The 23,642-nt window shown below is 39.9% G+C and overlaps 1 protein-coding gene and 1 long non-coding RNA gene across 3 annotated transcripts in view; both read right to left on the minus strand.

Annotated features, from left to right (window-relative positions):
- Positions 1–19,117, minus strand: part of svila (supervillin a) — a 110,996-nt gene extending 91,879 nt beyond the window's left edge. Inside the window, exons 1-7 of the mRNA XM_038300767.1 lie at positions 19,054–19,117; positions 18,816–18,958; positions 18,066–18,732; positions 11,772–11,855; positions 4,022–4,873; positions 3,552–3,695; positions 1,557–1,591 (exon numbers count right to left, since the gene is read on the minus strand). Of these exons, the coding sequence (XP_038156695.1) occupies positions 1,557–1,591; positions 3,552–3,695; positions 4,022–4,873; positions 11,772–11,855; positions 18,066–18,732; positions 18,816–18,958; positions 19,054–19,061 (1,933 nt within the window). The 5' untranslated portion in view covers positions 19,062–19,117. The remainder of the gene's footprint in view (positions 1–1,556; positions 1,592–3,551; positions 3,696–4,021; positions 4,874–11,771; positions 11,856–18,065; positions 18,733–18,815; positions 18,959–19,053) is intronic.
- Positions 19,118–19,592: 475 nt separating this feature from the next.
- LOC119793563 overlaps positions 19,593–23,642 on the minus strand; it is a 50,602-nt gene continuing 46,552 nt past the window's right edge. For both annotated transcript variants that reach the window (XR_005282110.1, XR_005282109.1), the window contains exons 2-3: positions 22,932–22,995; positions 19,593–19,687 (exon numbers count right to left, since the gene is read on the minus strand). This is a non-coding gene — a long non-coding RNA (uncharacterized LOC119793563). The remainder of the gene's footprint in view (positions 19,688–22,931; positions 22,996–23,642) is intronic.

The raw sequence follows: 23,642 nt of genomic DNA on the forward strand, positions 1-23,642 counted from the left end.
CGCGTTATGCTACTGTGAGCGCCGTTAATGACTGCAAACTCGGCTCCACGATGCATCACTTCCTCTTTCTTCAAAATACGATCTTTGAGACAAGCAGCCTCACTCTCTGTGTTCAAAGCAAATCCCCCTACAGCTTCAAAATGTGGTAAATACTATTTAACTCGACATCCTGCTTATGCAGTTTAAATGCCTGCAACATCCTTGTTAGCTTTGCTGTGTCCACGCAAATACATTTGATTAGACCAGGGGTCTTCAACGTTTCCCAGGCTAAGGACCCCAAACTGATGGCAAGATGGAGCGAAAAAAGACGTGAAAAAACTCACCTACTGCAGGTGAGGCGTTTACAGTATGTTTAGGAAACCTACTGTGCAACAAGAAGAATTTCATCTTCTTGCACTCAAAACTTATAATGTAACACTCAAAACATGCGCTCTCTCTCAAATATTTTCTCTTCTCTCAGATTTAATGCTTCTTGCACAGATATTTTCTCCTCTTGCTTTTCTCTTTTCTCCTCCTTCTCTTGGCGCACAAACCGCGCTCTGCTCGAGTCTCAGATACGCTCGCAAACCCGTAGGCTCTGCTTGCGGATTTTTTTTGCTCTCTCTCGGATTGGATCCAATCGTCGCCTAGCAACCTTTCCAGCCAATAGAACGACAGCCTCAGAAAGGGGGCGCTTGTCTAACTCTACTGAGTTACCTTACTCAGTAGTTACCTTACCGACAATAAATCGGCTTTTTAATTTAAAAGCTATCAATTTTCAGACGTGACGTGATGTGAACAGAAAACTCCCGCCTCAGAGTTGCTCGTCAGAAAAAAAATAAATAAAAATTTGCTAGTCAGGGCAGATGCTAATTCTGCCTCCAGCAGAAATTAGGTGACTTTTCATTGGTGATTCTTGAATCGCCCTTTATTATTTCCTTTTTTTTATTTTCCTGATTATTGTTGTTTTTCAGCTTCTTATTTTAATAGCTTTTAAATTAAAAAGCCATTTTATTGTCGGTAAGGTTTATCACAGGCACACTCAGTAGAGTTAGACAAGCGCACCCTTTCCGAAGCTGTCGTTCTATTGGCTGGAAAGGTTGCTAGGCGACGATTGGATCCAATCTGAGAGAGAGCAAAAAAAATCCGCAAGCAGAGCCTACGGGTTTGCGAGCGTAACTGAGACTCGAGCAGAGCGCGGTTTGTGCGTGAAGAAAAGGAGGCAAGCGAGAGGAGAAAATATCTGTGCAAGAAGCATTAAATCTGAGAGAAGAAACAAAGATTTGAGAGAGAAAAGAAAATATTTGAGAGAGTGCGCATGTTTTGAGTGTCAGCATTATAAGTTTTAAGTGTAAGAAGATGAAATTCTTTTCTCAAATTGAAATTATGTGCTCTTGCATTATGGCAGGATAATTCTCCCATATTAGAGCACTGATGTGAAGGTTTACTGTCGTCGTAGGGAATAGGTACAGAATTCACAATCGGTACAAAAACAAATCTAAATCTTTACCCTTGATACTTTGAAATGCAAATTTTAGCCACAAGTCTACATTGCATTTTACAAAAACAGGACTTACCTTCAGCAGAAGCAAAGTCTGAGCTCACACAAGACCTTTAAAAGCAAAACAGAGGAGAGAACAATCATTAAAAACTGTAAAAAAAAACAACTAAATTGATGATTGGTTGAGGAGAGGAGTTGCAGAGAAAGTTAGCTGCTGCGATTTTGCAGAGAGAAAATGAAAAGAAAAAAAGGAAACAGCAAAGCAGCCTAAGTAGGAGCGTAAGGCAGCATTAAGGACCTTTGATTCTCTGATCTTTGGATCTCATTTCTTACAATTCATGCCTATGTGCTGTGGTCACATGGGAAGACTGCTGCCAACATCCGATCAGAGGAACCTTTGGCCAATAAGCTTCTTGTTACTAAAAGTTGTTACCGAGGAGCGTTTTTATGGTCGTTTATCAAATTAATCCTAGACTGTATGGAGCTATTTTTGCTCCATTAAATTTGAGCAAAAATTGTTTTGTAAATGGAAATAACGAAAATGAAATTATGAAAAGTAACTTATTTTGTCAGATTTTCAAATTATTTTTTTTTATATTTGGAAAACTTTTAAAGACTTTGTTTTTTTAAATATGTTTTCAAAATAAATAATTCTTTGAAATAAAATTTAAATTTTTTTTTTTCAAGCTTAATTTTCCTCATACAGGTTTTAAAGAATTTATATATTTATTTCATTGTAAATTTCCAGAGTAAGTTTTAATATCCGTATTCCTTTCAAATTTCAATTTACAGATCAGATTCTCTTCGTTTTAATCCCACTACAAACTCCTGACATGATCGTTGACCAAAAAACAAAAACAAAAACAAAAATGCAACAGTTCAAGCTGACCAATAGAAACGAGCGTTCATTCCTCACTGCCATGGAAAGCCCGCCCCAACAAGTACAGAGAATCTGATCCGATAAAAGCACTCTCAAAAGAATGCAAAAGGTTAAACATCATAAAAAGAAGATAGGAAAATCTGTAAAAAAAAAAAAAGAAAAAAAAATTTTATCTGGAAAAAACAAAAAAAACAAACAAAAAAAAACCTTAAAGTTTACTCACAACCTTGTTTTTTTACTTGTTTAATTTCTGGATTGTTTCTTTTTTCTCTCCCAAATTTCAATTTACACAATCGGTTCCATTTTAGCATCAATAAAGAAAAAAGATTCACTCTATACGACTGAATAAACTAAAACATTATGGCCTGAATCTAGGGATGTACGATATAATCGGCCCCCTATCGGTATCAGCCTTAAAACTGAATATCGGACATCGGCCACCCCACCGATATTTAACCCGATATTTGATCAGCTTCTGAGTTTCTAAAGTCTAAAAAAAAAATAAAAATACTACTTCTTCTTCCTCAAAAAATTCTTTTTTACAGACTTAAAAACTTCTAAAAACGAGGGAAAAAATATTGATACATTAAAATATCCCAATATCTTCATATGCTGATATATTGCCATTTAAAAACACCATATCAATCTCTTTTACTAATTAAATATTGCTATATGTCATCGTTATGCTACGAAATCCCCCGAAAATTCACGAAATGTTGCCATATTTTTATATGTTGATATATTGACGCGGTATCGATCTATTTTACTAACAAAATCTCACAAGAATTTGCAAAATATCACGAGAGTTTGTAACACAACGATGAAATTTCACAAGATTTTGAAAGTAAAATAGATCGATACCGCGTTTTTAAAAATCTATTTGATATCAGCGTATGAAAATATATTTGAGTATATTATTTTTCAAAGTGTCAGAAATGGATAACAAAACTGCTATTTTCAATGACTCGATATCGGTTATCGGCTACATGAGTTTTAAAATATCGGCATATTGGATACCGGCCAAAATCCCCATATCGTGCATCCCTACCTGAATCATATTTAAATAATCTCCATTTAAATAATCATTAATTAGAAAATCTATCAGACCTTTTTAACAAAACCAGACCTTCTGATTATTCGTTTAATTTTCGTTCCTCAAACCAAGCCACATATTCCTAAACCCAGAAATACCTAATATTCTCCTGCCGTTCAGCAGAAGGGATTGGCTGAGTCTTTCGACCGTCCCGGGGACAGTGCTGGGGGTGGGGGCCCCTTTCCCTCGCGCCTCTCCATGGAGCCTTGTAGCCGTCATGTTCGCTCTGACCCTCGGTGTCACTGGAGGAGGTCAAAGGGTCGGACGGAGGGCCCAATGGAGACAGAAAACACAGTCTGGTGAGGGAGACGAGTAAACGGTACCTGCTAAGTCCAGCACAGTAGCAACGGCATGCAGAACAGTTAGCAGTGGAAGCATGCGTGGGCCCCGGGCCCTTGTAGAACCGGAGCCAGTCATGTTAGGGTAGTTAGTAGGTGAATGTAGCTGCGGCGCAGAGCTTAGAGCCGCTCTGCTTTAGTGGTGACCTCATATGGTTTAGTTTCTTGTTAGTGAGCATTCAGACGGTGTTAGATGATCAGCAGTAGAAACATTCAGCTTCTCCACCTACAGCTCCTTCCTGCGCCTGCTCGGAGGTGTGCTGGTGCTCTCCATGTAGGAATGCCTGAGCTTGGCCACAGACACACGGCGTTCCGGAGGATTCTCTGCGTTCCCCGCGCCTTCGCACTCGTCCTGAAGCTGCTGATGTTGGCTTCTTTGATTGAAGCCTACGTCTGATGGTGGGTGGTCTACAGAGGTGCTGGAGGGGGGTCCTTGGATCGGGTATAAAGCGGTGGGATGGATGTGGGTGGCTGTCGGTCCTTTGTGAACGTAAATGTGTTGTTGCCCTCGGGGTCGGCGCTCTGCTGCCTGCAGGGGGGTACAGTGGTCCGGTCTCTCTGCTCTGGCTCGGCCCATGACTCCAGATCTTGCGCGTTCCTCCGCAGCAGCGTCTCCAGCCTGGATGAGGCCGTAGACGGTGCACAGCTCAGGTTCCTCCTCACTTCTTCCTCTCTGCAGGTCCTCTGTGCTTCTCTCCCTGCGGCGGATCTCTGAAGGTAAAACGGCTTTCCTGCTCCTCAGGAGACCCTCCGTTTTCACCCCCTCAGGTTCCTCCGTCTCATCCCAACTCGCCGGTTTTTCCTGCTGCTGCTCGGCTCTGGATGCGGGACCAGAGGCCATGGATAGGTAACTGGGGTAACCACCCACATCCTCTCCTCCTTGGTGACTGGACCTGCTGAAGTGAGCTTGTGGGTCGTGGTATTTCTGGGGGCCTGCTGGCTCTCTGTGGCAGCGGGTCGGAGCAGAGATCTGGGGCCCGTGGTGAAGCCGTCTGTGGTACCCCGACACTTCAGAAACATTTTCCAGCTCTGGGTTAGTGTGGTGCCCCTCCTCCCTGGCAAGCCTCTCCCTAACTTTTATTCTTTAAGGAAACAAATAAACCAGTTACCATTTGGCACAATATGGTAGACAAAGTACAGCAAATACAAACTTGTGTTGTTTGAAAACAGAAATGGACGTCGGTCTAACTAAGGATCCTAAAATGGCCGGGAAAAAAATTATAATGTTAGTCCCTGTTCGTCTCATGCATCTCCTTCCATTGACCAGACATAGAGTATGGAGTAAAGTTTGTACCAATATTGTTGCAAGCAAAGTACACATTTTGTAAATGGGAAAAAAACAAACAAACAAACAAACAAAAAAAACTACATTTTTGCAACAGAATTCTGAACAAAATGCAGTCCAGAAATATAACTAGGGAAAAAAAAAAATAATAAAAAAAAAAATAAATAAAATAAATAAAAGTACCTTGGATGTTTTCTCAGATTTGGTTTTCTTCCAGTTATTTTTTTTTATGATTTTCTATTTTCTTCCAGTTAGTTTTTTTTCCTTATTTTAATTTATTTTTTATTTTTAGAGTTTTACAAATTGCATTCTTTTCCAATTCCAATCTTTTGCATGGATGTTAGTGTTTGGATTGTTATAAAGTAAAGAGACGGGGATCTGTAAAGTGTATTTGGTATACTTCAATCTGAATAAGAAAAAGGTGAATAAAGAATATGTTAAATATAAATAAAGTAAAAAAAAATGTGACTAAAATAAAGTTACTCTTTTTTTTTACGTTTTTTTCTTTATTAGGAAATTTCATTTCTGGATTGCAGTTTTCTCAGATTTATGTTTACAAAATATGTTCTTTGCAACAATAATGGAAGAAAATGTACTTGATAAAAAGCACCATTTTATCTGGTATCAGGCATATCCAACAATAAATGGGTTAAAAAGGCTAAAGCTCGTTAAGTTGAAGGATACAGAAGCTACGGCACTGAATCAGGGATAGTAGGAGTTTACAGACAATTTTTTCCCATTAATCGATTAAAAATCGGATAGCAAGATGTCTCTTAAAGAAGACTTTTTACGAAATCCAAAACATTTTTACTTGAGGAGCTCTAGATAGAGCATACTGACAGATAAAAACATTTTTTCATCTTAAAACACAAAATATTTGTACATTTATTTTACAATCTTAGTATAATTGCTGCTCTAAATAGTACCTCCTGTCAGCTAAAGACACGTTTCAGACTCTCTACACTCCAGTTAAGGATTAATCAATACCTAAATTAGTTGACGATTATTTCAATAATCGATTCATCACATTTAATCAAATGAATTCTTTCAGCCCTGGAGTCTGGCTTTAAGGCCAATAACGGCCCACCACTAATCATAGCGCAACCCTAATTATCCATAACTTTAATCTTGAGATGTCTGCTGTGTTTCTCCTTCTTTATCATGGTCTTCATTCATTAGTTTCCAATAAACCTGTGGAACAGTCCCAGGGTAGCAGGAATAAACAACATACAGGCATTTACAAACTACACAAACTGGTCATTTGAAGGAAATTCACTGGATTTCATTCCAGGTCATCAGCATAAAAGGGCGTTAGCATGTAGAGAGCGTAGAAGTTTCTCAGTGATGTTTTATATAAAGGATGATAAAGGGGAGATGATGTTAAAAACCAGTGGGCACTTAGTTACCGTATTTTCGCGACTATAGGGCGCATGTAAACGTCTTTTTTTCCCCTCAAAATGTGCGGCACGCCCTATGTGTGTTGTTACTGCGGACGTTGTTGAGACCCCCATGAGAACGTTAAAGGGGGAAGTGTGGGCGTGGACAGAAATTGCTGCCTATGGTGATTTTTAAGAGAAAGACTTTGCGTAAAGAGACTTTTCCAGCTGCTGTTATTAAAGGCATACTATGCAACATTTTTCAGTTAATTAATGTGTTCCATAACATTTTGGATGATTAAATGAGTCATTTCAGGTCGAACAAAGGTTTTCTCGGCCGCCCTGGTGGTCTGTAGGGGAAATGCCGTACTTGCAATTGCAGGAGCCCTCGGCCCGCACCCACAGGCTCAGAAGTCTCGTGAGAGTCGGTCTTGCTTTACGGCGAGAACTGCTAAACGCCCCCAGTGAAAGGCATGCTCGTTGCTAGCACAGTGGCAATCTTTGTGCAGTTATCATGGCGGAACCAGCGAGAAAACAGCGAAAGCCCATGTCGGAGCAGGCAAGAAAGAGGAAAAGGGCTCTGGACAGAGAGAGGAGTCGTACACGGGTGAACATCGGGCAAGCTTTTTCCGAATGGCGAGAGCTAAAAGAAAACGAAGGCTGCAAGGCTGACGCGGACCTCGCGTTTCTACTGATGCGATTGTAAGTAACATTGGAATGGTTTCTCTCTCTCTGTGTGCATGTTCATACTTTCACTGTGTTAGTCATTGTTTGTACTGCCGTTTTTTCGACTTGTATGATTGTGGTCTGTTGCTGAGTAGTTAAGTAGCTAGCGGGATGTTCATTTTATTAGTCAGCAAGTTAGTTAGCTTGCTGCCTAAACATTGCTGTTGTGGTAGGTGATAACTGCATCGCTTGCTATTTGGGGGGAGCCTCGCTGGAAAATCAACACGGGTTGCATAGTATACCTTTAAGGCAAATGAAAAGGGCTGGATGGATGAGGAGATGATGAAAGCGTGGCTGAGGGAGGTGAATGTAAGGAGACCAGGTGGTTTTTTCCACTCATCACCATCGCTGTTAATCTGTGACTCCATGCGTGCCCATCTCACAGCCGATGTGAAAAACGAGGTGAAACAAATGAACGCTGTGCTCGCTGTTATTCTGGGAGGTCTGACAAAGGAACTTCAACCGCTCGACATCGGTGTGAACCGGCCGTTCAAAGTAAGGAGCGATGGATGACCGATGGAGACCACAGTTTCATGAAAAGTGGAAGGCGGCGCCGGGCAAGTTACGCCACAGTTAGCAGATGGATTGTAGATGCTTGGGCTAACGCCGCGGTTCTCAAAGTGTGTGGCGCGACCCACTGGTGGGGAATTGAGACGTGACAGGTGGGGGGCGCCAAGTTCCGGTGTGTGTGTGTGTGTGTGTGTGTGTGTGTGTGTGTGACTACAGGTGCTGGTCATAAAATTAGAATATCATGAAAAAGTAGATTGATTTCAGTAATTCCATTTAAAAAGTGAAACTTGTATATTATATTCATACATTACATACAAACTCATATATTTCAGATGTTTATTTTGTTTAATTTTGATGATTACAAATGACAACAAATGAAAATCTCAAATTCATCATATCAGAAAATTAGAATATTGTGAAAAGGTTCAAAATTGATGGCCCCTGGTGCCACACTCTAATCAGCTAATTAACTCAAACCACCTGCAAAAGCCTTTAAATGGTCTTTCAGTCTAGTTCTATAGGCTACACAATCATGGGGAAGACTGCTGACTTGACAGTTGTCCAAAAGACGACCATCGACACCTTGCACAAGGAGGGCAAGACACAAAAGGTCATCGCTAAAGAGGCTGGCTGTTCACAGAGCTCAGTGTCCAAGCACATTAATAGAGAGGCGAAGGGAAGGAAAAGATGTGGTCGAAAAAAGTGTACAAGCAAGAGAGATAACCGCACCCTGGAGAGGATTGTGAAACAAAACCCCTTCAAAAATGTGGGGGAGATTCACAAAGAGTGGACTGCAGCTGGAGTGAGTGCTTCAAGAACCACCACACACAGACGTATGAAAGACATGGGTTTCTGCTGTCGCATTCCTTGTGTCAAGCCACTCTTGAACCACAGACAGCGTCAGAAGCGTCTTGCCTGGGCTAAAGAGAAACAGGACTGGACTGCTGGTGAGTGGTCCAAAGTCATGTTCTCTGATGAAAGTAAATTTTGCATTTCCTTTGGAAATCAAGGTCCCAGAGTCTGGAGGAAAAGAAGAGAGGCACTTCATCCACGTTGCTTGAAGTCCAGTGTAAAGTTTCCACAGTCAGTGATGGTTTGGGGTGCCATGTCATCTGCTGGTGTTGGTCGATTGTGTTTTCTGAGGTCCAGGGTCAACGCAGCCACATACCAGGAAGTTTTAGAGCACTTCATGCTTCCTGCAGCTGACCAACTTTTTGGAGATGCAGATTTCATTTTCCAACAGGACTTGGCACCTGCACACAGTGCCAAAGCTACCAGTACCTGGTTGAAGGACCATGGTATCCCTGTTCTTAATTGGCCAGCAAACTCTCCTGACCTTAACCCCATAGAAAATCTATGGGGTATTGTGAAGAAGAAGATGCAATACACCAGACCCAACAATTCAGAAGAGCTAAAAGCCACTATTAGAGCAACCTGGGCTATCATAACACCTGAGCAGTGCCACAGACTGATCGACTCCATGCCACGCCGCATTGCTGCAGTAATACAGGCCAAAGGAGGCCCAACTAAATACTGAGTGCTGTACATGCTCATACTTTTCATGTTCATACTTTTCAGTTGGCCAACATTTCTATAAATCCTTTGTTTTTATTGGTCTTCAGTAATATTCTAATTTTCTGATATGATGAATTTGAGATTTTCATTTGTTGTCATTTGTAATCATCAAAATTAAACAAAATAAACATCTGAAATATATGAGTTTGTATGTAATGTATGAATATAATATACAAGTTTCACTTTTTAAATGGAATTACTGAAATCAATCTACTTTTTCATGATATTCTAATTTTATGACCAGCACCTGTATAACGTGTGAGAGCAAACTGTCCTTATAGCTGTATGTTGCCGCTTTTTAGACTAATCAAACCCACAAAGTAATCATTACTAGCCTACATGCAGTCTAATTAAAAGAACATTAGATATGAGAAAAATTTCACCTGGAACTGAAGTGCCAAAATGATGATTGACGTGACGTCGGCATATTATTTGTAACGGAATAAACTTTCGCGCCCAACTGTTGCCAACTCAGCGACTTTGTCGCCATATTTCAGACCCCTCCAGCGACTCTTTTTCAAAAAAGCGACTAGCGACAAATCTAGCGACTTTTGGAGAACATACTCCGTCAGCGCTCCGCCCCGCTGCGCTCCAGACCGCCTGCACAAAGCAAAGCCTACAGCCGCCGCTGTCCCCTCCGCTCCGCTCTGAGTTCCTTGGAGATCGTAGAGGGCATGCGCCAGATGAACCAGGGTTTCCGCGGATCATTAAAAATAATTACAATTCATAATTCTTTTTTTAATCAAGCCCTTAATTGGCACTAAAATTAATTAAATATGTTTATCGTTGCATTTATGATTCTTTAATAAAAATGCTTCTAAAAACAATTTCGTCAGATATATTATATCGCTATTAATTTGCGTGGAACTGTTTATAAAGCCGTATGTTCGGAAAGGAAGCTCGAGGCGGAGAAAAAGCTAGAGAATATATATACGTATATATGTGTGTGTGTGTGTGTGTGTCTTTTTACATACATACAGGAGTCATGGAACTCTGCTTGCAGCTCCTTCATATTTCATGTACACTAATAACTTGTGTACATGGTTCTTGTTAATGGCATTAAAATTATTTCAAATAGCATTAAAATAGCATTAAATTAGAGTCACTCATTCCTGTATGAACCCTGTGAGCGCTTAATTTAATATGACATATTAAAAAAATCCCACCATCATCCAGCATATGTTCAGTTTCTGCCCAAATATATATATATATATATATATATTTTATTTTTTTTTTTTTTTGTAGATTTTTGTAACAGAGATAAGGATAATTCAAAACTGCTTTTTTTTTTATGAACTTGTTCTCTACAACTTAGCATCTCTTTTCATTCATGTAATAAGAAGTTTCTTTTGAATGGATTTGATTAAACTAAGTCCCTCGGTATAAAATAAATATTTTGATGGAGATGAGAAATCTGCTTCCTGGTTGGTGAATAACCAATAGTTTGGATCCAATCATTTAAATAAACGGTGTTAGTTTTTTTTTTTTTTTTTTAGATATTTATAAGAATTGTGCTATAATTTCTAGTCACCGATCTGTTGCTACTATATTTTAATTTGACGAACCGGAATTTGTCGAGGTTCTTTTTCCTGTTTGTGCGATTGCAATTGCGGATCTTGACCTGGCCGGACCGGAGCGGAGCAAAAAATAGCTCGGCTCCGTAATTTGTCGGTGACGGACGGAGAAGACGTACGTGGACGGAGACGTGCGGAGGAGTAGCGGTGGATGTGGAACAGCTCTCATTGATTTCCATGAAAGACAAGCGCTCCGCACGACGTACGTCAGCGGGGCGGAGCGGAGCGGAGCGCTGACGGAGTATGTGGAATCTGGGGGTTACGGGAAAGCACGTATCGTTCCTTTTCTTGTCCTGCTGCCGTGGGGCGCCTCCTCCCTCCCAACCCCGTTCTCCCCCGCTATCGCAGGAGTCCCTCTCAGCGCTGCAGTCAGAGACACAGCATGTTTACCCTCAGCGTCCAGACTGCAAATGAAGCGCACATGCGCCGGGATTGACGGCGCAGGTTGATCATAAATAACTGAATTTGAAATGTTTTATCTTAAATAAATAACGGCGTTTGATTCACACAGCCACATGTTCATGTTTCTAGTTTGGAGTGGAGAGGGAGTATCCACTCATCGGGCAGAGAGCTGTGTGCATTCTTCTTCCCTTTGCCACATCATATCTCTGTGAGATGTGTGTGTTAAATACAGTAATGGCACACATAACTGAGAGTGCGCCTTTTAGTACGGTGCGCCTTATGGGCGTGAAAATACGGTATAGTAAGGATGATGATGATGTCAGATGACTCCAAATCTAAATGCAGGCATCCTTAAACAGCAGCGTTCCTCCATGTAGGACAGCACCCATATGCAGTTAGCAGTATGATGGTCCAGAGTCACAGGAAGGTGAGCAGTTTGGGAAGTTCTGCTCATGAAGGATGGTGGGTCTGGCTTTTAGTCAAGCTTGATGAAGGTGAAGTAAATGACACACAAAGAGCCTGTGTGGTGTACCTGGAAGGCCAGTTGATGAGGGAGTGGGTATCACCCTCAGCGTCAGTCTGGAGGAACCAATCATTGCTAAGAGTCGCTGTCGCACTGCTCCAGAGAAAACCCAGTGGAGGAACATGAGTGAGTGACCAGGTGTGTGATTGAGGAACAGTCTTCATGAACACAAACACCAGTACGTTTCAAAATGAGCCTGGCCACCAGCAGCTTCTAGAAAAACCCAGCTTGGATACAGAGTTCACCGCTTCAATGGTTTTAGAGGAGACCTTATCCACAATAAAACATAAAGATGTTAAATAAGGAGCTGCAGCCTCCATGTTCACAATACTTTGTGCCGATTTGGAGAAACTTTGCCTGAAATAAAGCTTCACTGGGTTCCATAACCAATTCTAATGCTAAACCATCCACAGCCGTTTTAACTGGGGAATTATTATTATAATGCATAGGGGTGAATAATTCTGCCAAAATTTTAAATCCAGATTTTTTTTTTTGCAACCAATATTGTGATTTTATTTGTTTTTCTCCCACACTAACCACATGCATGTAGAGGTTTATCCCCACTACTACAACAGTTTTATTACTTTTGAAACGTTCTGTTACTGCGAAACCTTCTCAACTTCCCATTAAATATTCTTTACTGGGTTCATTTCCCCTATATTCAATTTAGTGGTGAAGCAAAAAAATATATAAGTATATAAGAAAGTGCTTTTTGTTTTGCTATATAGGGAAGCGCGTTGCATTCACCAAAGAAAACATAAATCTTGTAATTATGAGAAAAATAATCTCATATTTATGCGGGGAAAAAAAAATCGCATTTTGAGATTAGGATTATGAGATTCTTTCTCATAATTACGAAATCGGAACCTCGTAATTATGAGAAAAAAATGTCATTTATGAGAAAAAAATTGCATGTTGAGATTAGGATTATGAGATTCTTTCTCATAATTACAAAATCGGAAACCTCGTAATTATGAGGAAAAAAATCACATATTTATGAGAAAAAAAATCGCATGTTGAGATTAGGATTATGAGATTCTTTCTAATAATAATTACGAAATCGGAATCTCGTAATAATGAGAAAAAAAATCTCATTTATAAGAAAAAAATCGCATGCCGAGATTAGGATTATGAGATTGTTTCTCATAAGTACGAAATCGGAACCTTGTAATTATGAGAAAAATAATCTCATTTATAAGAAAAATTTGCATGTTGAGATTCGGATTATGAGATTCTCATAGTTACGAAATCGGAACCTCGTAACAATGAGAAAAATAATCTCATGTTTATGAGAAAAAAAATCGCATGTTGAGATTAGGATTATGAGATTCTTTCTCATAATTACGAAATCGGAATCTCGTAATAATGAGAAAAATAATCTCATGTTTATGAGAAAAAAAATCGTATGTTGAGATTAGGATTATGAGATTCTTTCTCATAATGACGAAATCGGAACCTCGTAATTATGAGAAAGAAATCTCAATTATGAGAAAAAAATTGCATGTTGAAATTAGGATTATGAGATTCTTTCTAATAATAATTACGAAATCGGAATCTCGTAATAATGAGAAAAAAAAATCTCATTTATAAGAAAAAAATCGCATGCTGAGATTAGGATTATGAGATTGTTTCTCATAATTACGAAATCGGAACCTCGTAATTATGAGAAAAATAATCTCATTTATAAGAAAAATTTGTATGTTGAGATTCGGATTATGAGATTATTTCTCATAGTTATGAAATCGGAACCTCGTAATTATGAGAAAAGAAAATCTCATATTTATGAGAAAAAAATCGCATCTTGAGATTAGGATTATGAGATTCTTTCTCATAATTACGAAATCGGAACCTCGTAATTATGAAAAAAAATCTCATATTTATTAGAAAAATCGCATGTTGAGATTAGGATTATGAGATTCTTTCTCATAATTACGTAATCGGAACCTCGTAATTATGAGAAAAAAATCTCATAATCCTAATCTCAACATGAGATTGTTGTCTCATAATTACAAGATAATATGTCATATTTAGGAGATCAGAAGGACTCATTGTTGAGCTTCGTGAAACGTAAACAATGAGTGGGTTGTCGGATTTAATCTGCTTTTATTTCCTTTTATGTATGCAACACTGGGAAATACCGAGTTTCCACAATGTGGATGATTAGTTTGTCAGCATTGCGCAGTAAGTCCTTAGAATTGTTAAGGTGAAAAGGCCTGGAAGTGGCTCTGTTTCTGCAGGAGCATATAAACCAGCACGGGATGCTTTATAGCGATAAATTAAATCATCTGAAATGCATTCCATCAGCTTGGTGGTGTAAAAAAGAACTGTCCGCCGATACCCTCTCAAAATCCTAGATCCTCATGGAGTACAGCTGAAGCTTCAGAATTGTTTAAAACGACCAGGTCCCAACTTCATGCACAATGTCGATATATATGAAAAACTAAAACCATACAGAATATGTATTAATGGAGCTGTTTAAGGATTTTCGCATATGGTAATATGGCTGCATGATTACTCCACAAGTAGTAATGACAGGGTTATAGCTGGGTATTTTATTGATGAAGTGGAAAACAGGAGCGAAACTCCAGCGTCTATCAGGTGAGACCTCTGTACAGAGAACTGCTCAGTGGAACAGATTTGAATATCCTTATGTAATTCTAATCATGAAGACCAGTTTTCTAAGAGATGCTTCATTACTGACTCAAGTAATCATGACCAAATATGTAGATCAGTATCTCGTAATTAGGAGATCTTTAACCATAATTACGAGATACTGATCTGGTAATTATGAGATAAGCTGTTTGATTTTTCTTTGGTGAATGCAATAATCTTCCATAGCTATACCATTTTGCTTCATAGTTTTTTATTGTTGGTTTCAATTTAAAAGAAATGATTGGCTGAATGATACATGACGTCATGCTAGTTTGTTTTCCTTTCTCTCCCGTTCTGACGTCTCGCGCTCTTCCTGGTTTTTCTACTATATGACCTGGGATGTATTCAGAATCAGAAATACTTTAATAATCCCAGAGGGAAATTACGGTGGTATTCACACCACTCCAGGGTTTTGATCAATTCCTCAGGGTTTGGTGTAAAACTATCAATTACCTCAGGTTCAGTTTCAAACCAAACATCCAAAAAGGAGGGAATTTTCTTCCATTAATGTTGCAAGCAAAGACATTTGGTCATTTAAATTTTGATTAAACTGCAATCCAGAAATGAAACTTTGAAACATGTAGAAATGTAAGAAATTCAAGTGGTTTTGAGAGTAAACTTGCAATTTTTCAGATTATTGTGTTCAATTAATTTTTTGCAAACCAATAGAAAAGCTTCTTTGCTCCTCAGAGGAAGGCCCAACCCAGAAGTGAGGAGAATGTGATCCGTAAGACGCATTTTGAAAAGGATAAAATCTGTAAAACTCGACCTGAAAAGCAGATGTAAAAAAAAATATATATATAGTAAAAACTTAAATTGACAAAAAAAAAAATCAGAAAAAAAAAAATCTATTTTTTGGTAAATAATAAAAATGCTTAAAACTTTTATTTCAAAAATCTAAATCTAAGAAATCAGTTACTCTCAACATTTTTGGTTTATTTAAGAAGTTTTATTTCTAGTTTGCAGTGTTTTTTTTTTCAAATTTCCATTTACAAATCATGTTCTTTGTTTGAAACAACAATAGAATAAAATTCTCTCCATAGCTTCAAACGTTAGCGCCACAGATCCAGTGCAAGGAGGCTAAACTCCGTTTCTTTCTGGTTTAGATCAAACCCAGCTGTGGGTCAGAGGTGTGACTGCAGACTCGTACCGAGCCTCCCTGCACCAAAGCAACTTGCTTCCTGGCCAAGTTTTGAAACCTGAGACGGACAATAAGGAGCGGAGCGAGGGGTTAGGAGGACACACGTCGAGACGGATGAGCAGTGACAGCCTGGTTGTGTGTAGAATCAAGGAATGCTTCTTCATAACCGCACATAGCGGGAGGGGGGATGTAGGCTGGTGAAGGTCTGGAAAGGGTCAGGGTGACCTTACAGAGCTTTAGGACCTTTGAAGGGTTTCACAAATTCCTTCTACACTTACGTCTGCATGGAAAGTCAACCTGATCCAATTCAAAACTCTTTTTTTAAAACACGCAGCAAAATGAACTGACTGCTACAGATCTATTCCCTGGATGAAAAAACAGAATGTGAGGCGAAGGTTAAATCTAGTCTCTTGAGAAAGACGCAGTATCAAAGGATGGATGCTATGCATGAAAAAGCAGATATTAACTTTCATAGCTCGAATATAAAAGCAGAGGCTGGCATCTTCCCAACAGCTGTGAAAACTTCAGCAGCCTCCCTTTGAGGATTTAACTTTACTAAGTTAAATAAAACCGTAACACATGCCAGTAGTAGGGTTGGATGATATAAGGGGGAAAAAAGCATACTGATAAAAACTAATTCATTTGGATTAACAAAGATAATTATTACAAAATATTCAAAACCTAAATTTAAACTCAGCCATCGCCATTTATGCTATTTTTTTTTATGAGATACTTCTAACAAAGAACACAAAAAAAAAAAAATTCTAATGATCAATGTTTTTGTTTTTTTTCTTCTCCCACACCGTTTACATTTGATCACTGCTGCACTCTAAGGAAATGTAATGAAAGCAGTAAATAAACTCAATTTCGTTTTGTATCCACTCTGAATACAAAATGAAAATAAAAGTTGTCCAAGTGTGATTAAATATTTATTTCAACTTTCTTTTAAGAAAAATATTTCAACCTGAGATGCCTTGATGTCAGTAAATACTGAAAAAATAAGAATAGCCTGAAGTGACATAAAAATCACCTAAATATTTAAACAATCCTTTGAGCAAAATAAATATTACAAACAAAAAAACAAAAATGGAGTTTGTTTAGGAGGGAATACCAGCCTGCGGTAGTAAAAACGTGGTAGCTACCACGTGAATAGCATCCTGCAACTTTTAGATCCAACCATGGTCTAACACACCTGATTCAGGTGTGTCTTTTGTTTCCTCAGTATTTAGCAATCCTTCCTTTAGTGAAAGACTTTTACACCCTATTTGTAAAAAGGAGCTCTGTCGCAGGTTCTTCATCCCTGCTGCCATTAGACAATACAAAAAAAATAAATAAATAAAAAAAAATAAATATATATATATATATATATGGGGTGTAAATCACATCCATCATGGCGATTCAATTCAGTATAGATTTCCTGACCCAACGATTCGATTCTTTTCGATACTCAAGAATACACCACGATACGACCACGCTTCAATATTTAGCATAAATCAAAAATGTCTGTGTCAGGCTCACTGCAACAAACTGCTGTAAGAGTATAACCAGGAAGCGAGGTAGGAGGGCAAAGTTTAGCGGCACCGCGGCACTGGAGGGAGAATTACATCCAGGAACAAATGGATAAAAATGGACCGGAGGAAAAAAAAACAAAAAACAATCGATTATCTTGTGGACGTATCGATGCATCGATACAAAACGATTATTATTTACATCCCTAATATATATATATATATATAAATCCGTGTAAACACCCTGAGCAATAACCCTGTATAATGATCTTACAAAAAAAAAAAAAAGCTGTTATATGTGGAAGCTCTGTATATACTGCATATATCCCATGCATCTTTTTCTTAAGCATAAATCAACTCAACCTTTAGCTAAGCAGCACTTTTGGGTATTTTTAATCTCATCCCTTTTCCTCTGAAAGAGGTGCCAACTGTATCACATTAGATGAAACATCTTCACATGTTCTGTAAAGATGACCCTTTGTAACAGTGTGTGTGTATATATATATATATATATATATATATATATATATATATATATATATATATATATATATATATATATATATATATATATATATATATATATATATATTCATATTCCTTTTTGACAGTAGTTCACTAAACAGCTTATTTCATTATTATTATTTGTGTTCCTTAATAAAGTACTGACTTTAGCATGAAGCTATGTGAAAGGCTATCATAAAAAATGAAGGAAACTGAACTTTTTAACTTATCAGCCTCTTCTTTTCCAATTGCGCTACACGTCTATCAATTGACATTTATCTCTATCAAATTACAGTCCAGATCTAGAGGTACCAGTTTATGTTTCTCTAACAGACACACCAGCGCAGCTTAACTTCTTTAGGTTTGAACTTAAAGAAGATTGATTTCTACACAAGAAGCCTGGATCTCTCCACTGTCTCACAATGAGGTATTTCTATTTTCTTCAAATTAATATCCAAAAAGGAGAGGAATGAACATTGGGATGTAAAGAGCACTCACCCGTGTCTGTTCAGTACGCCGTGGGCCTGCTGCTCGACGAACGCATCTCCAGGAGACGCAGCGTGTTTGGGAGAGGAAAGCGATGAGTGTCTGCTCATCTTTGGCGAGCTGGGCGGTAATGATGCCACTGCGTCTTTAGCGTGACCCTTGGTGGAGAACGATGAGGTTACGTCCATGTAGGAGGTGGGCGGAGGCGGGACGGCCCTGCGCTGATTCTCCAGGTTCATCATTCTCTCCCTCTCAGAGAAGGAGTCTACTCTGCTGCGAGGCGCATCGTAGGCAGAGACGGAGCGGCTCTGAGGTGTTGACCCGCCGACCATGTTGCTGCTGTAAACGCTGAGGCTGACATCCCTGCCTTCGTCTCCTCTTTTACACCTCTCCGAGCTTTCGTTTTCCTTCCGGGTGCGGCGTGAGGCGTAATCCAAGTCGGAGTCCTGATCCAAGGAGATGCCGTAGCGTTCGGCGAGCTGTCGGCGGCGCTCCGCCTTGTAGCGGGCGATGCGTTCAGCTTTGGATTCCTGCTCAGGGGCAGCATCGGTGTGGGCCGGCTCTGTGTGGATGGAGGACTGATGCTCAGACCTAATTCGATCTCTGGGCTCACGGTCAGGAGGCTTCACCGGCACGTCTGGGTTGTCAAACCCTTCAATGCCGTACCGCTGGACAGTCACTTCAGAGGGAGGAGAGAAACCGTAGTGACAATATTTGAAATAAAATGCAAATAATTCTGTGATTTAGCTGATAGACACTAACCAGTGTGAGGCTCGCAGAGGTCGGATGCTCTGGTGTAGCGAGGCGTGTCTTCTTCCAGCAGCCGGTTGGTCACCAAGTTGGGCAGCAGGGATGGATGGACTTCCCCGTCAATTCCCTCCAGTCTCCGAGCGATCCGCTCCTTTCTTCACGGAACAAAACCAAACGTCGTCCTTTGATTTCCTCCAAATATATAATTTCTAGAAATAACTCTCACAACCTGCAAAGTTCATCGTCATACCTGTTCATCTCCAAGTCACTCGCACTTGTGGTAAGGCTTTCAAAACGCTTCCTTAATTCAGAAACTTGAAAAGAAAAAAAAGGATTCATTTTAATATTAAATTAAAAGAGAAGTGAAAGGAAAAAAAATGCATCTGCCCTCTCAATCTAATACCCATTATAAAGTTTTGACAAAGTTTGGACGATATTCTTTCAAATTGTGCAGCTCAAACTTAAAATGAAAGACAAGATCTTTCTGGAAGAAATCTTGAGGTAAAGACAGTCATTCCAAAAAAGGTAAAAAAAAAACAACAACAATGCACTGGACTTTGTTTTTTTTAAGTTTTAAGTTTTTAACGCATTAGAACCACACTTGTTAGAAGGACAGCATAAAAACCAAAAACATATGGAAGAAACCAAGACTGGATCATTTATACATGAAAATTTAACTTTGTCAAAGAAAGAATGTTAAGATTGGATTTTCTGGAATAAAAAACTCATGTTTTATTAAATCCATACCCTTCTACACTGGAGATTTCTAGGATGGAAACATTTTTGTTTTTCTGATCTACTAACCTTTTGGGAGACTAACATCTATATCCTTGTTGCTTCTGGTTGGATCGTCTTTGTCCTCGCAGGAAAACTCCTTCTGGAAGCTGAGGGGAGAAAAACCAACTGAGCTGTTAAATCAAACAAAGACACTGTGGTTAGTAAGGAGTTAGTGTTGCAACCGGATCTTTAAAACCCATGTATATAGGAAAGGTCCAGTTTCAAGCCTACATACAGTGGGGGAAATAAGTATTTGACCCCTTTGCTGATTTTGCAGGTTTGCCCACTTACAAAGAATGCAACAATCTACAGTTTTATTCATATGTACATTCTAACAGTGAGAGAAAGAATCCCAAAGAAAATTCCAGAAATTCACATCATATGAATTTGTAAAAATTGATAACCATCTGATGAGGAAAAACAAGTACCAAACAGCAAGTATTCTGGCTCCTACAAGCCAGTTAGTCTTTATTTAAGACACAGCCCCAATCCCAACCAATTATCTACATCAAATACACCTGCCTCACCCCGTTCCCTGTATAAAAGACACCTGTCAACACCCAAACAACCAGCATCCAACATCACCACCATGGGCAAGACCAAAGAACTTTCTACGGACATCAGGGATAAGATTGTTGATCTGCACAAGGCTGGGATGGGCTACAAGAGAATCGGAAAACAACTTGGAAAGAAAAGATCAACTGTCGATGCAGTTATCAGGAAATGGAAGAAGCACCACACAACCGCCAACCTCCCTCGGTCTGGGCCTCCACACAAGATCTCGCCTCATGGGGTGTCCCTGATCATGCGAACAGTGAGGAATCATCCCAAAACCACAAGGGGGGAAGTGATGAATCAACTGAAGGCATCTGGGACTAGCCTGACGTAGTCCTACTCAATTCTAGTCAGAATATGAGTCTGATGCCCATAATCACATCTATATGGAGCGTGTTTTGAACGAACCAGGACAAAAAATGCCTCTGCACTCAATTGGATAGACCTACAACCAATAAGAGCAACGGAGTGCGTGACGTATGTTAAGCGATGCATAGTTGTTGTCAACAAAAATCAAAGCGTGCAGTTGCACGCCTAGAATAAGAAGATGAGCCTTGATCGCGTTTCTCTGTTCCTCTTTTAAAATTAATTTGCTGTCGATATCTTCTAGAACAGACCTAATAGCAGAATCTACTCACCTCAACTCTCCGGCGGCAGCCATTGTTGTTGTCAACCAAGCGCGCTTTGGTCACATGGTTGATTACGTTACTGTTGATCATCTGTCCATCATCGTATAAAGCCCGCCCTGACAATTTGATTGGATCGCCAGAGGGTGGCCGATCATACTCGCGCTACTATTGAGCAATGCCAGACCAAACTTCCCGACCTCAAACCTTGTGGGCGGGACTAAGTTCGGAATGGTACCCAGGCTAATCTGGGACCACAGATTGAAATCCCGCAGCGCACGCAAGGTTCCCCTACTCAAGAAGAAACATGTGCAGGCCCGCATGAAGTTCGCCATTCACCACCTGGACGACTCAGAAGAGACCTGGAAGAAGGTGATGTGGTCAGATGAGACCAAAATAGAACTTTTTGGCCTCAACTCAACTCGTCGTGTTTGGAGGGCAAAGAACACCATCCCTAACGTCAACATTGTGGTGGCAACATCATGCTTTGGGGGTGCTTTTTAGCCTAGGGGACGGGACAACTCCATCGTATTGAGGGGAGGATAGACGGGGCCATGTATGGTGGAATTCTGGACCAACATCTCCTTCCCTCAGTGAGAGAGCTGAAGATGGGTCGAGCACGACAACGACCCTAAGCACACTGCTAAAGCAACAAAAGAGTGGCTGAAGAAGAAGCACATCAAGGTTCTTGAGTGGCCTAGTCTGTCTCCAGACCTGAATCCAATTGAAAATCTTTGGAGGGAGCTTAAAATTCGAGTTGCCAGTCAACAACCTCAGAACCTGAATGATTTGGAGGCTGTCTGCAGGGAGCAGTGGGCCAAAATCCCTGCTGAAATGCGCACAAACCTTGTCGCCAACTATAAAAACCGTTTGACATCTGTGCTGGCCAATAATGGCTTTTCTACAAAATATTAACATGCTGTTTGTCCAGGGAGTCAAATACTTGTTTTTCCTCATCGGATGGTTGTGAACCTCTGGAATTTTCTTTGGGATTCTGTCTCTCACTGTTAGAATGTACATACGATTAAAATTATAGATCTTTGCATTCTTTGTAAGTGGGCAAACCTGCAAAATCAGCAAGGGGTCAAATACTTATTTCCCCCACTGTAGGTCTATTATATCTAGAAGTGTTAAAGCATTCTACTGTCATATTCTCAGTCTAATAATGAGGAGCGAGTTTTTCCCTCTCAGAAACACAATGAAGTCATTTCAGAATATAAAACCAAACAAAGTTTCAGTAGAGCTATAAAAGGCTTGGCAGGACAAATCCGACGAGAGGGAACAGTTGAGTACTGCAGGGAAAATAAAAACATGTTGTGGTGTTTTCCATTCTATCTAAAACAGCTGTGAAAACACAGTAGATCCTTTGATATAAAAACAGTGTTTGTTTGCTCATCCGAACAAGTTCCAACATTTGAATCTGAAATGCTGTTTCAAGTTAGTGTCCCAACTTAAGACTTCATAGACCTCCAATAGGCGAAACAGAACCATTAGAACCACAACTATTAACAGCATAAACTCCATAGCAACCTGCAGCTTTCTGTTCTTTGAACCAATTATTTTTATTAAAGATAAAGTCCAGGATTCAATAATGGCAGCTAATGTTATATATTAGTAGGAACAGTAATGTCCAACTTAAGGCTGGTTATTCTCCCACAGCAGTGTGGCGCAGTGATCTTATCGCAAGTATGATGCAGACATTTTTGATTTATGCCCAATTTTGAAGCGCGGTCTGCACTATGTTATTCCACGCCACAACGCAATAGGGACAATCAGGAACTAGCTGTGGGTGTAGATACGGCTGAGGTGGTAAAGAAGTGGACGCAAGTTTGTGCGACGACGGAGGGAGATGAGGTTGAAAAAGAGCGGGGATCCAGGTGGAAAAAGTGTCCCAGCGTTATCGCGCACCTCGCTCGTCTAACTGGTCCATCTTCACGTCGTTTTCCACAATGTACCAAACAGGAAATACACATAGTGTAGAGCAGATGTAGATTTGACCAATCAGAGGCCTCCTGTCTGCAGTCAGCTACAATTTCGGAGATGCGTACCAGAGTGTCTGTGGAAATGGGGGCATATCTGCGTTCACTGCGACGCACACTCAGACGACCTGGTTTCTGAGTATAAACCAGCCTTTAGAAACATACATTTCTTTAAAACGTGCTTCTCTTACCTCAGTGCTCGCTTCTGTAGAAACCTTGGACAACTTGCTTTGGCCGGGGTCTCGCTCCCAAGTCCTGTGGGTAGAGATGAACATTTAGCCACATCTCTATTCATCATCAGTTCCTATATGAATAACACAACCTTTTAGCTGAATGTCTTCATGGACAGAACACATCTGCTGGAAATGTGAGGTTCAGTCTGTTAGCAGTAGAGTCAGACACAGAATCGATCAGAACCGGTTCTAACCTCTAAATTTATCCGAATCGTTAGTTTGTTTTCTATAACGCCTAGTTTCCATCCTCAGTGAGTGAGCAATCCTATTTTCATCTAGCAACATTCTCGTGTGTATTAGAATTGATTAAAGACAATTAGTGAACTACCTGCCACACTGGAGATGGGCTCATATTATCCAAAGGACAGCGATGATTAATAAACTTTTACATTACATTTCATTCATTCACATTAAGAAATGTGATCTAATGAATATCCTGTATCCTTAACATATTCAGTCATTTACTCATTCATTCACACACTGATGGTGGTAAGCTACATTGAAGCCACAGCTGATTTGGGGCACGCTGACAGAAGTGACCATCAATGGGCAGCGTTTTTGATCTCTGACATGAACTAAAACTACATAACAATTAGGGGTGGAACTGTTCACAAAATCCACGGTTCGGTTTGGTTCGGTATATGTCGATTGTTAGCATGACATGTTGGT

The sequence above is a fragment of the Cyprinodon tularosa genome, unplaced genomic scaffold (assembly GCF_016077235.1).
Source record: "Cyprinodon tularosa strain WSP-4 unplaced genomic scaffold, ASM1607723v1 ctg456, whole genome shotgun sequence".
Taxonomy (NCBI): domain Eukaryota; kingdom Metazoa; phylum Chordata; class Actinopteri; order Cyprinodontiformes; family Cyprinodontidae; genus Cyprinodon; species Cyprinodon tularosa.